We start from the raw sequence: 13,934 nt of genomic DNA, 5'->3' as shown, positions 1-13,934 counted from the left end.
TCCTGGCTGTGCTTCACACAAGTGGCGACAAATGAAGACAAATGACTGAAACATGATTTAACATGATTGAATGTGTGTTTCATTCCTTATTCTGCCTACTGCACGATCAGTCAGGTATATGAGTGTGTGTGTGTGTGTGTGTGTGTGTGCGTGTGTGTGCGTGTGCGTGTGTGCTTGCTCTGCTGAATTTTGCTGTGTAATGATGGCCACACACATACATTCACACACAACATCCTCATCTGTCTTGGCACTGCTCCTTCAAGTGAAACAGTAAAACACCATTTAGCCTCCCACTCTCTCGCCCTCTCTCTTCCTCCTCTCCCCTGCCAGCATCATGTCCGCCCTGGGCGCAGCATGTGGCAGGCAGCTGGCATTATGCTGACCTTTTCCGCACCGCGCGGCTCAGCCAGTTTGAGTCAGAACTCTCAGTCTACCGTGAACCACCTGGGGCAGCGGCGCTCAGAGCCAGCCTGAGAGCCAGACATTACACGCTGAAAAACAAAAGTTCTACATGGCACCAAGAAGCTTCTTTGTGTGAAATCTGCCACTGACACCAGGGGAAATCCTTTGGGTTCAACTTCACGGATGACTTGAGCCAGCTCTGTCACTTTTAGTCACCTGGCACAGAAATATGACCACCATTAACTCATGTAGTGCAATTCATCTCCATGGATGAAAACAAGAAAAATGACTGTGTGTTAAATGCTACATGGAGTTTAAAGCAAATCATCTGATTTACACTTTGCAGTCACTTTTAGGGCCCAGAGGACAGACTACATGTTTTTGATCACTGAAACATTTAAAATTAACAATCCCTTTCACATATTTAGGGCAAATAAAATATTCAGTTATGAATAATATTTATGCCTGCTAAGGTCTTTCTACAAAAAGATTCTAACGACTAGTTAAAAAGTCTTAAAAATTTAATCTATTCCTCGTCTCTCATTAAAATATCAAGACTCTATGAATTTGCAGCAGTGTTTCATTTCAAAACTGTAACCACCAGACACATGAGGTTTGAAGTCCAATCTCAAGGCCTCATGTTTCCACATCACACTTGTGTAACAACCCAGTCACCAGAATAAATGTTGGCATCGTATGTTTCTGCAAGCCATGGTACGCAAGCGTATTGCATTCACTTGACAAATAAAAAAGCCCTGTTTTTCGGAGTAATTTTTTCCCTGTGGTGTTGTTTTTTTGGAGTATCTCCCAGAGTCTCAAACCCAAAACAAAGTAAAACTGGATTAAACTAAACAAGCAGGTCATGTTTGCTTTCATTACATCGAGCTCTCAAGAAAGGAATGAAAGCATCTGTTGTTCTTTTGCTCTCTTAACTCAGAAAAAAATACTCAGAAAAGCAAAAAAAATACCTCGAAAAACAAACAAAAAAATACCAAGAAAAACAGAAACAAAATTAACACAAAAAACAGAGAAAAAAAATTACCACGAAAAACAGAAAAAATTACTCAATAAAACAGATTTTTCTTTATTTGCCAAGTGAATGCAATACACTTCCGTACTACGGATATGTAAAATGTGTATGTGTATTTGAAGAAGAAGCAATTCGGGCCTCTTGTGTGCTGTGTATCTGCTTATTTGCTATCAATCTGATGTCTTCTGCCATCAGCTGCACCAAGTTATGAGGACTGATAGCACAGGGCATGTGCTTTTGAATGTATATGTTTCATATTTAGCATTTGAAACCTTAGATTTCTTTACATTTCAACAACGCTGTGGTTAATGTGTGGTTATGTTTAGTCACAAAAACCACTTGGTTATGGTTAGGAAAAGATCACGTTAAATACCCGTCTTTGGTGGCACAATCATGGCTAGAAATTGTTGGTCTTGAACAGAGGTCTGCAACTTGGCAGCTGTCTCATCTAGTTGTCACTATGCCACTGATTCTCAAATGGTGTGCCGCAATGCCAGTCCAAGTGTGCTGTGGGACTTTGTGATAACCACACATCATCACTGCAATATTCAACTGGGGTCTACACAAAAAGTTGTGAATGGATTTTAATTGACTCTATCAGTATGTTGCGTGCAGCCATTTCCTAATAAAGAGGCAAACTCTAGCCAAAAAATGTGATTTAATTTAATTTAATTTAAAAAAAGCATTCACAGGGAACCTATTTGTCGCATTTCACGCATGGGAATTATTAGTGTGTGACACATCAAAAGACCTGATTGGCAGTCAGTGTGAGGGATTAGAACGATTAAAGAGAGAAAGCCACGAGTGGGACAATGGATCGCTTTATTGTACGGAGCAAATTACCACACAGCACCAGTGAAGATGACCCACCTCCGAAAGTAGACAGCATCATGAAAGCTACCTGTCTTATTTTTCCTTATTTTTATTGTCTTATTTCCTGATAAGAGTGATAACACACGTTATAGAAGCCACTGTGCACAGATATAAATACAGGTGTGCCTTGAGATTTTGGCTCGCTCTTTGGTGTACCTTGGGCACAACAAATTTGTAAACGACTGCACTATGCCATACACCATCCCCTCTACATATTGATGACAAATTCAGGTCATATTCTTGTAATCGGAACTGTTAGTTTTGGAAACATTGGTTGTTATAAAATGTAAAAATGTAACACATCAGTGATTTGCAGTAACATAACAGAGCAAACTGTTTCAAACCAGACCAGTTGTGATGTCCCCAGATCAGCCTGTCAAAGTCAAAATAAAAACAGTACTTCATAGGAATATATGACATCAAGCATCACAAATGATGCATGAATCACAAAGTTAGAAACAGTAGCGGCTGAAAACTCTGACTGAGAAAACTACATCTAGCAAGTTAAGCAAATTGGAAAGTTAATCCATGTGAGAAGGATGCCTCCATATCAGATAAGTAAATATGAGGAAGCTTATTCAGCAGAAGTGCGACTTACAGCTGGAGTTGGAAATGGTAGCATGTATGGGAAGATATACTGTAGGTGTTACTGCACAGATTAGAGGTTGGAGTGTTGACAGATAATCTAACACAGGCTATAGCAGGACAGAGCATGTCAAAGCTAAAGGCCAAAGCAGGTACAGAAAACATGATCATCTTAATGTACAGGGTATCACCGCCCTGTCTCCTGTACTACTCCTGACCAAAAACCAATTGCCTTCACACAGTGACTGAAACATCGTCTGTTTGAGGATGCTGCACAAGACAACCTGGTGAAGGTCGACGCCTATAAGCAGGCTAAAGCTCACGTCCCGTGAGAACTGGAAGTTTTGATTCAATTTACAGTACTGTTCTCATCTGAGCCTCGAGGGCCTCTGAGCTGTGATGAAGGTGTTTGATTTAATCCCGAGGATCCTGCAGGCCTGATGCTGAAGTATTACTAACAGTATCTCTTCATATGTTGCACACTTGGTTGTGATTTATGATTTTTCAGACTTGGGTTTATAATGAAAGGGGAAACAATTCTGGATAAATGTGTGTGAAAGTGTCGAATTAATAAAGATTTGCATGCACTCTGTTGGTAAAAGCAACTTCAGTTACCTTGCTGGTGCCAAACTCTTATAAGTGGGTTTTCATGGGAGTGGAGTGGACTCTCAAGAAGATACATGACTCTTTTATGAATGATATCAGAGTGCAGCTACTGTAATTGAACGAGCGTGTGCACTTTCAGTGATTTTTCCGCAAGAACTTGGATGAGGAATAAATATTTTAATTTCTGTGATACTGAGTTGGTGATGATTTACATTTTCTCTCAAACTTCAAAAACTGGACTCTGATGTATAAATGAATCACATTTCCTTCTATGTTTCAGTATTCTGGTCGACAGTCGAGCTAGGAACCTGCAGTCCTGGCGCTTCAATACAATTTAGACTAAAAAGCCCGAATATCTGAGTCTTTGAAGATATTTAGCAAACCAAATTTTAAAACTTTTATTTCGTCCTCGCAACAGAATGAGTTCGTAAATGATTCAGTAATTCGTCACTGTCCAGTAAAGTTTGATCAGTTCCTCATTAGATTTAATTCACCAGATTTTGTTCCCCTTTCCTGTGACAATTCTGAGAAGCTGATCAAAAGCCTTGTATGGTCTGACAGTCATGAATAAACATCTTTTGACAGAGAAAATATCCATCGCACACACACAAGAAAAGTTTTCTGAACTGTTCATGCTCAAGGGTATCCTGTAATTTTTCTACTTTGAACATATGTGACTGTGTGAGGGCTTTATAGTAAGGCTTGTGTTTTAATCTTGATAAAGTTTTTCCTTTACAGTTGTGAATTTGCAGCGATGTTATCAACCTTTATAAGTCTACAGACCTACACACTCACACACACTCCTGTTGTTGTTGTTTAAGAGCTCTCAGTGGTGACAGATATAGTTATGCTGTGTGTCTTCTACCCACTCTCATGCTATATATTGAAGCTGAAATGGGGGTGGGTTTGACTCTTTAGGAAGTGAAGAATTTTTTCCAGCAACCCACACTGATATAGCAACACACACTCACTCTATAGGGGGCGTGAAGGGTCAGGAAGGATATGACACATGTACATTAGCTTGTGTGATTATTTACTAAAAGTCACATGTGTGTGTATTCATGTGTGTCTGCGTGATTAGTATACAACTCAGCAGTGTTGTGCACGTGACTCCTCACAGAACAGGCATGAGTGTATATCCTGCGACTGCACATGCCTGCTCATATGTGACTCAGACCCCTGACAATCTCTGCTGACATTACTGTCTTGAAAAGGCTGTCACATGAAGAAAATGGTACGCTGTGAAACCAGACAACCTAAGGCATCCATTGGTACCAACCATGTCATGCTGCCTTGTTGGGAGGGAGCTAAATATGATTCAAAGTTAGGCTAAATATTGGTGGGGGAAAAGCTGGCATGGCCATTTCCCAACCACAGTAGCATTGTTCTGGTGGTCCATTTTATGTCCTCTTATGCTGACCAGAGTTATAACTGTCTATATACAGACTCTACATTCAGTGAATGTAGAGTCTGTAGGCAAACCCCAGAGATTTTGCCTCTGGAAGAAGAGCGGAAGAGCCCTGGTTTCCAGTTGTAGGCTGTTTGTAGTCCGTGTGATACTGACAATCACGTTTGAGCCGGATGCAGTTGTTGCCAGGTTAAATGGTCCATGCTGTGAACTAATGAGGTGGAACATAATTGGCGTCACTGCAAACTCTGAATCCATCGCAATAGTTCAGCATATTTACTTTTATATAAACGGAAGTCAGAAACGGAAACGGGGGGCTGCCCCCAGAGGCTGTATCGCCGTGTGCCGGAAGTCAGATGCCAAATACAGCCGATGGGTTCCGAGAATGTAACTGACCAGTCTGAAGTGTGACGAGGTCTGTGTGGTTATACTGCAACAGCCTGGTGTTGTTTTTAGGCAATTTAATGACAGCAAACAGTGAACTGCGTGCGTAACGTCACTGCGTTCACAGCACTCCTTAAAAGCTTAATCAGTCCTGCTGTCTTTAGATGCTGCAGTGACTTCATGTGCTGAAGGAGAAGCTTAAATCTGGAGCATTATTTAGCACCCTTCCCAACAAGCTAGCATGACATGGTTGGTCCGTAGCTTGAAAAATCAATGCACCACAATCTCTTGAAGACAGTAATGTTGTAATCTTGGCCAACATGTGACTGAGACCCACTGGACCTCCATCAATATTGGCTCAAGACTGATGGAGGTCACGTGTGTGTGTCTGCATGGCCGCATTAGTACTAATCACAAACAGACACACATATACACGTGAGACTTTCAGTAAATAATCACACCTCCTCTGGAGAAAAAAACAAAAACACCTGATTAAGCTACAAGTGGCCGTTTTATCAAAAGGTTTACTGGTGTGTGTGTGTGTGTGTGTGTGTGTGTGTGTGTGTAACCATTAGAACCAGGATGCAGGGGAATTATAACACCACCGTAGATTTGTTTTTTTAATAAGAAAACAGGCCGAGCTTAATAGTTCAATTCCCAGCCCTGCTCTGAATTTAATGTTGTTTGTTTTACTTTTGCCAAGTTTTAACAAGTCACTTAATAATTGTGTAAATGAGTTCTTGCAAACTCATCTATCACTTCGTGTATTCTACAGAATACAGCAAAAATGTATTTTGTTTTGTTTTGTTTTTACAGATGGTCTCTGTTTTGTCGTTATTTGTTTCGTCCATGTATTGTGTAACTAAGTAAGGCCTGAGGGAGAAATGCATTATGAGAAGTGAAGCCAAGAGACTACTTACCAAGTCCTAAGCAAGATACTCTCAGTCCTGACTTCCCAAGGTTCCTGCAAAAACAGAAAGAAAAAGGGATTACATGTCTCGTCCTAGAGCTGCAGCTAATGGCTGTTTTCATTGTCATTTAATATGCGAATTATTTTCTTGATCAAACGCTTGATCAGTTGTTTTGTCAATAAAATATCAGAATATGATGAAAAATGTCATAAAAGGAGTAAAGAAAGTAGAAAACATTTACATTTAAGAAACTGGTATTTAACTTTTTTTCGTCTTTAAAAAGTTGCTCAGTCTGTTGATTATCAGATTAGTTGACAATTAATTTAACAGTTGACACAATTAACCAAACGATTAATCGATTCATCGTTGCAGTTCTATCTTGCAGATGCAAAATCAAATGCATGTATTCAACAAACTAAGTCAAAGGATCTTAAAATTAACAAAGTCGATCAGTACTGATGGTTTTGGATCGTATATGGTGACATGGACGATATTCAAAGAATAAAACCACCCCATTACAAACTCTACTTCACTCCTATTCAGAATTGTATTTCGTTGGCCATTTCAATCTGTGATAGATTAAAAAATGTGCTATATGATGTAAAGGAGACAGACAAGTTAATAATAAGAAGGCCTTCCATTTTCCTAAGAGGCTGGGTACGGCTTCGCTCCAGATAATCACATGACAGGTTGACAGTCCTTCTGATTTCTCCCCAGGAAATTGAATTTCACCTTCCCGGACTTTAAAGTAGATGCTCTCACACTGTCAGCCTCCCATCATGTGTAAACAGGTATGTATGTATGAGAAAGCCATTTAACATTAGTTTCCTGTCAGAACAAACACCCAGTGATAGAAAGATAGCGAGAGGGAAACAGGGTGAGAGAAAAAAACACTGATCGAACACTAATCAAAACAACAACAAAAATATTAATGAAAAGAAAGTTACAACTTGTTTACTGCAGCACAGTGCTGAAGTGTGTTAATGTGTGTGTGTGTGTGTGTGTGTGTGTGTGTGTGTGTGTGTACTACCGACATTGAATGCATCTTATTAGCTCAATCGCCTAATTAGCTGTGTCATTAAAACCACACACAATCTCTGCTTAACATTAGACTTTCTTGGAGAATACAGTATTTACATGCATCCCTAGATATTTAAATTAATTAGTCTGTCCTTCTACAAAACCACACCTGCATTTGCAACCTCATTAACCCACAAAAATCAACTCCGTTAATTGCCCTTTTACCCTGTTCAGCTGCAGATCCCCTCTGGAATGAATAAATAAATAATAATTAGGATTATAATTATGACCTGTATTGTTGTAGCTGATGTGGCTCGCATGTCAGTACATGGTATTAGACATCTAAAGGACACAAGTAACATCAACGTTCGTTTTGAGTAGGCGTGGGACGTATCACTGTATCACAGGATACCAAGGTATTTAGAAATCCTGGTGGTATGTTTTTCCGTACCATCAAAAATACAGACAGTCCTCTTTGTACTCATATGTAGTACACGTGACACACCACCAGAGGTCAGACTGGTGGGGATAATGCTACAGGACTGCAAACAGCCAGGCAGCAATGGCACAGAGACCGCAGGGTCTATTTCTACATCTAACTCTGCGAATTAAGGTTTTTTTTTTTCTCCACCAAACCGGAGCTGCTGATTGTTGGAACAGTAGACTGACTAACTATACAAGTAACAAGGCTAACTACAATGGTTTTGGTGAGTTTTATTTTGTTTCTGTCGAGTTTGAATGAAGTGTTTTATGATGAGTTAACAAGGCAATTAAGGGAGCTCTAGTTTGGTGAAAAAGAAGGGGTTTGGTGGAGAGCACTGCACATAAATAGCATCATATACTGTAGGCTATACCCCAGTGAAATTTCAGGAAGGAATAAAAAAACATACGAACTGCCCAAGCCTAATTTTCGCGTCAAGTTTTTGTCCACTAAACATTCTGCTTCTAGTTTTGTTTTGTTGTTCCTGAGGTAAATATCTGGCCCTTTATCTGCGAAATACTCAACTATGTTTACCAGCTAGTTGCTAACTTTGTCCTTCTGTCATTTGGTGCTAAACAGGTAGTACACAGTTAGGTTTGAAGAGCTTTTATGCCCAAAACTGCCACCTGCTGCACCTGAAAAAGGTTGCTGAAGATAGCAGTAGAGTGAACCAAAACAATACAAGCTGTGGTTTGTACAAAAGAAAAAAAAAACAAAACAATGACATGAAAGGCGCTTGACTTAACAAAGAGAAAGGCATAGGCTCACTCTCAGATTACAATTATACAGCAGAAGTCCTTCCTGTCTGTTCCACTACTGTGGGCGGAATGGCAGATCCCTGCCATGTCCGATCAAGCATGAGGAACAGTTATTGTCCTGTCATGTCAGCTTCCTGTGAGGGCATCCATAGACTGATGACTAAACCAATGCTACGACACACACACACACACACACACACACACACACACACACACACACACACACATTTAAAGCAGATGAGTTTTGAGCAGGTGCAAGGCCAAAACCAACGCTCCAATTCATCAGCTTGTGGGGAGTATAGGTGGCACAGTTTAGAATATGTTAGGTCGGCACTTTCCGACTTGCTCAGGAACCTTATTTAGGGAGGAAACTTGAGCATTGATCTCAAATTAAAAGCCCACGTCATCATTTTTATTTTAAACTTTCCATATTTATCGCACTTTAAAACGTGGAGAGTACAAGAAACTTCTGTGCTCCACACTGTGAACACCTTGAAGAAAAACAGGTTATGAACTTATGTCACAGTTAAGGTTTGAAACAACTCATAAAACAAGTAAAGCAGGATGCACACAATGCAGAAATTACTTTTTTCAGGACAAAATGCCAAACACTAAACATCATATTTGTTTCTCTAATCTTATGGGATACAGTACATGTTGTTCTGTTTCCAGAAAGCCAACATCAGCAAAACTTCAAATACCAGATCCAATAGGTCACTCATTGCAAGTTCATATGGAGGTCTGCCTTCACATCAAACAATGGAAAAGTACAGACTCATTCAGCTTTAAAACCATCACTAACTATATATGAGTAATTTAATCTCTCACATTTTAAGTCTCTGTAAGGTTTGTATTAAAAGCACAAGCCTGGCCTCATTAAAAGCAGCAGATTTACAGGCTCAGCCTTGTGTATTGATTGAAGAGTACATTATTCACAGCTGTCAGCGATCTTTCATTTTCGCTCACCTGTCAGAACCATTTTAGTTATTCATTGCTGACATGTCACCTCTGTATCCTTCAATATCAGAATAGTTAATTGGGCATACAAATCAAGCCGCCCTCAGAAAATCAATTCTGGATGATGCATTAGATTCTCTGTAACCTACAAAATATCCACAAAGGACGCTGAGCTTTTTGGACGAGATGCCCTTGAACAACAACTAACAAGAGTTACTTTATTTACATCAACACTAAGAGAGGATTATCTATGAATATAGTTAAGCCTTGTTTTGAAAATGTGCTTTATCCCATTGACACAATGGTTCTGGCTTTGATTTCTACGGCTGTTTTTTCTGGCTTGGACCCAGGGGTGGTGGGCCCTTCTCTATGGAGTTTGCATGTTCTCCCTGTGTTAGCATGGGTTTTCTCAGGGTACTCCGGCTTCCTCCCACAGTCCAAAGACATGCAAGTTAGGTAAATTGGTGACTCTTGTCTGTCTGTCTGTCTATGTGTCAGCCCTGTGATAGTCTGGCGACCTGTCCAGGGTGTACCCCGCCTCTCACCCAGTGTCAGCTAGGACAGGCTCCAGCCCCCCGCGACCCCTAACAGGATAAGCGGTTACGGAAAATGAATGAATGAATTATTAATATGTGAAATCTGCATGTTCCCTAATATTAATGTGGGCTCCTTCAACAGTATAGGTTGTAAGTGAGTGGAAGGCAGTTGAGGGGGAACACCACCTAAATTAAGAATTTCAATATATTTCCCTGGCCTACGAATGTTTAATCAATATTTGTGAACATGAGCTACCCTCTCTCTCAGAGGCAGAAACCACAGAGGTAAGTCTCAAACTTGTGAAGTCTGGAGCTGCTCCAACGACAATGAATGGAAGCCTTACTTTGTGGACCCACAGAATGTTAGTGTTCTTTTTTTATAACCAAATTAGCAAAGAGTAAATGTTCCAATATAATCCAAACATTTTCCTGTGAGTACTTGGTGTCATCTACAACATCTTTCACCATTCACTGTCTGTGGAGCAGCTCCAGACTTTATACCAAAGATACTGTATTATAACAAGATGGCCCACCTACAATATACCCCCATTGTATGAAATGGTATACATTTCCGGTCTCCTAAGTAGGCGTTGTCCCCCGTAGCCCAATTAAAGACGATGGAGAACCGCCAATCAAAGACGAGTATCCCCAACCTCGCTTGGTTATCGTAGATTAGCTGGGCTAACCGTTAGCTGTTAGCGGTGTCTGTAATAGGTAATAACTCATTAAACAGTCCGTGAAAAAAATATCTTTTCCAGCGGATATCTTAGTTACAACATGATTGAGCTAGCAAAGCAGTTTTGTGTTGCTATGTGTGGTATTTATTCAGTTTTGGGAAATCACGATGTCTAGAAAGCATCAGTTGCTGCAGCTGACGGGGACAGCTAACACTAGCAGCAAAGCTAACATCAGGACGTCATCTGTTAAAAGCCTCCCGTTGTCGGATACGACATGAAACCACTCCAGTTAGCTCAATCATGTTGTAACTAAGACATCCGCTGGAAGAAAAATATTTTTCTAATCCAGTATCTTTGGTGAAACTGCACTGATTTCAGCACCAGAGAGGAGCTATCTGTTGCCAGATCTCACGAGAGTGTGTTGTTGAGACAGAGACAGGTCTTGAGCAAAGTAAATTTTCTCCTGATTTGTCCGTGTGAAATTTGCCATTTTGGTGTCGGAATGTTCTGAAGATATGTGGCTTGTGATAAATGGGTCCAATATTTGCTTCCGTGACTATGGGGCGAAAGAATCGGCCATAATCTGTAATCACGTTCATTTCTCCCACTGAAGTCAATGGACTCAGTACCTGCTGTTAGTCTCCTAAAGGGGCGTGGTGGTCACGATCCCCACGTGACACTGATACAGGAAACTGACTCGCAGTGGACCGTCTTGGTTTATCCACTGTCTTTGTTTATACCTGATGACATCACAAATTTGAGTTTCAGCACTAGTTTTTGGATTTGTGAGAGAGTTGTGCATGTTTTCTGTTGTTTTTTGGAGTGTCTTAGACCAGTGGTTCCCAAAAATAGTGGGTCGTGGGACTGCAAGTGCCTCACGAACGTGTCAAGTTTATTTTTAAGTACAGTGAATTTCCAGCACAGAACTTTTATTTTGAAGTGCCGTTTCTTGCTGTAGATTGAGTAAATAATGAACAGCTACTTAACAGAGACAGCAAACTAGCTTGAGACATGGCCAAACACAAGTATGACACTGAATATATTAAACTGTGTGGACCTTGAACTAATGACTAAGGAGAAATCTGAACCCCGTGGCTGGACCAGTTGTGAACCACTGTCTTAGACCATAGAAATAAAACTCAGCGCAAGACTTTCTTTGTCAGTGGACCAGGACAAGTTCAACAAAGGCTCATTCCACTACTCATCCAGATCATCAGCACATCTACATCCTCTCCACATCTTCTTCACATCTCATCCTCATCACCTTTACCATCACCAGTGTCTAGATGGTTTCCCCATTCAACTATAGATTCATCACCGTTTCAATGGGGTCTATTTACCAAAGACTTTTTACAACTTTAAAACAACTTTCTATAAAAACAAGTTTCTCCTGATTGAAATAACATGTAGGCCTATGTAATCTGGAAATGGGCATAGTTCACCTTTAAGTGTTTACATCAATGAATATGAGCATGTTCAGGTGTAATCTTGCAGTTTGTCACTAAATATTCGCAGGGATCAGGCTCAAGCCCTTCCAGTGGAGGGCAGGTTTAAAAAAAAAAAAAAAAGCATGAATAAAAGTTACGCTTTTCTTGCCCTGAAAAAGATAAAGCCATTTAAAAAAAAAAAAAAAAAAGTTTAAGGTACAGGCCTGCCTACAGTCAGGGCAATCTTTTGAATTTAGATCATGGGACCCAGAGGTGCTGAGTCAGGCATTGGATGCCCCAGAGGGGATTAATGATGATGTCGCTGTTTCCCAGCCACGACCATGAATGATTACGATACAGGAGACCTTTATTTCAGGCCTAAAGAGGAAAGCTTGGTGGGAGCCAGAGCAGAGCACAGACAGATCACCTATCAAAGCAAAAAACTGCACACTGTGATGAGTGATATGACAACCAACAATCAATTCAGACACAGCACTTTTTGTTGCAAATGAACTGATGGTGGGTTATGTTTCTGGTGACTGGGCACTTGGGTATACTTTCTTCCGCTCACTGTTTGACCTATGTTAACTGAGGCAATAAAGAAACAAATTACTTCTCTCAGATCGGCTCGGATGGCCCAGATACTGCTGAACCTACACAATGCATCCCCTCACTCAGCTTTCACAGGGGTAGATTGCAAGATGGATGAAAGAACGGCAGTGAAGAGGATAATAGATGAGATGGAGAGAACGATGCAGAGAAGAAGAAAATAAGATTTCCCCACTTGGGAGATGGAGTGAGAAAGTGATCTTCTCCCTCATTTAAAACCCCTTTCAATTGGCTCTTCATAGATATGCAAACACTTATAGCCACACATATAAATTACCAACCCCCACTGCTAAAAACACACACACACACGCTAATACAGACGTCCTCGCCCATCAAATATTTATTGAAATACGAACCCCCCCCCCGTGGCCGCTTTTCCAAACAGATCTCCCATAACAAGCCTTCCCCATCAGTGAGGCTATTCATCTCCACTTAAACATGTCTTCATTTGCCTGATGATGGACAGTAATGACTTTTTCTAATACCCCGGGTACTATGGCAATATCATCCTCACTCTTGATCTGCCAAAACACACTCACTCTCTTCCTCTGTTTCCCTCTCTCCTGCATGTCACCAGTCATCCCCACAGATCTGTCACTGATTCGCCCATTACCTCCTCCACTGTAGTGGTGGGGGAGCTGCTCAGTACTCAGGGAAGAAAATAGGTTATGCTTTGAGTCTGCATTTTAAACAAGAGGGTGAGGGGAGCCGTCAGGCTGAAGAAGGAGGCCTACAGGGCATGGTTGGTCTGTGGGTCTCCAGAAGCAGCTGACGGGTACCGGCGGGCCAAGCGGAGCGCAGGAGCGGCAGTCGCGGAGGCAAAAACTATCGAAGACTATTGATCGGCAACTTGCTCACACTGTTTACAGTGGGGGCGGGGAACTGCTGACATCAACTGGGGACATTGTCGGGCGGTGGAAGGAATACTTTGAGGAGCTCCTCAATCCCACCAACACGTATTCCAGTGAGGAAACAGAGACGGGGGTCTCGGGGGCGGGTCGTCCAATTTCTGGGGCAGAAGTTGCTGAGGTAGTGAAACAACTCCGAGACGGTGGAGCCCCGGGGGTGGATGAGATTCGTCCTGGATATCTCAAGGCTGTGCCTCCGGAGTGGCAGACTGGGGTGGTGGCCCCCATTTTCAAGAAAGGGGACCAGAGGGTGTGTTCCAATTACAGGGGGATCACACTCCTCAGCCTACCTGGTAAGGTCTACTCCAGGGTGCTGGAGAAGAGGGTCCGGTCGATAGTTGAACCTCAGATTGAGGAGGAGC

The 13,934-nt window shown here is 41.4% G+C and overlaps 1 protein-coding gene across 5 annotated transcripts in view; it reads right to left on the bottom strand.

The window, feature by feature from the left end:
- The window catches only part of kcnab1a (potassium voltage-gated channel subfamily A regulatory beta subunit 1a), a 164,237-nt gene that overhangs the window by 44,993 nt on the left and 105,310 nt on the right, over positions 1–13,934 (bottom strand). For all 5 annotated transcript variants that reach the window (XM_049576214.1, XM_049576212.1, XM_049576213.1 and 2 more), the window contains exon 2: positions 6,209–6,252. In XM_049576214.1, the coding sequence (XP_049432171.1) occupies positions 6,209–6,252 (44 nt within the window). The remainder of the gene's footprint in view (positions 1–6,208; positions 6,253–13,934) is intronic.

This window comes from Epinephelus fuscoguttatus, linkage group LG5 (assembly GCF_011397635.1).
Source record: "Epinephelus fuscoguttatus linkage group LG5, E.fuscoguttatus.final_Chr_v1".
NCBI lineage: Eukaryota > Metazoa > Chordata > Actinopteri > Perciformes > Serranidae > Epinephelus > Epinephelus fuscoguttatus.
This window is presented reverse-complemented; position numbering and strand designations above follow the sequence as displayed.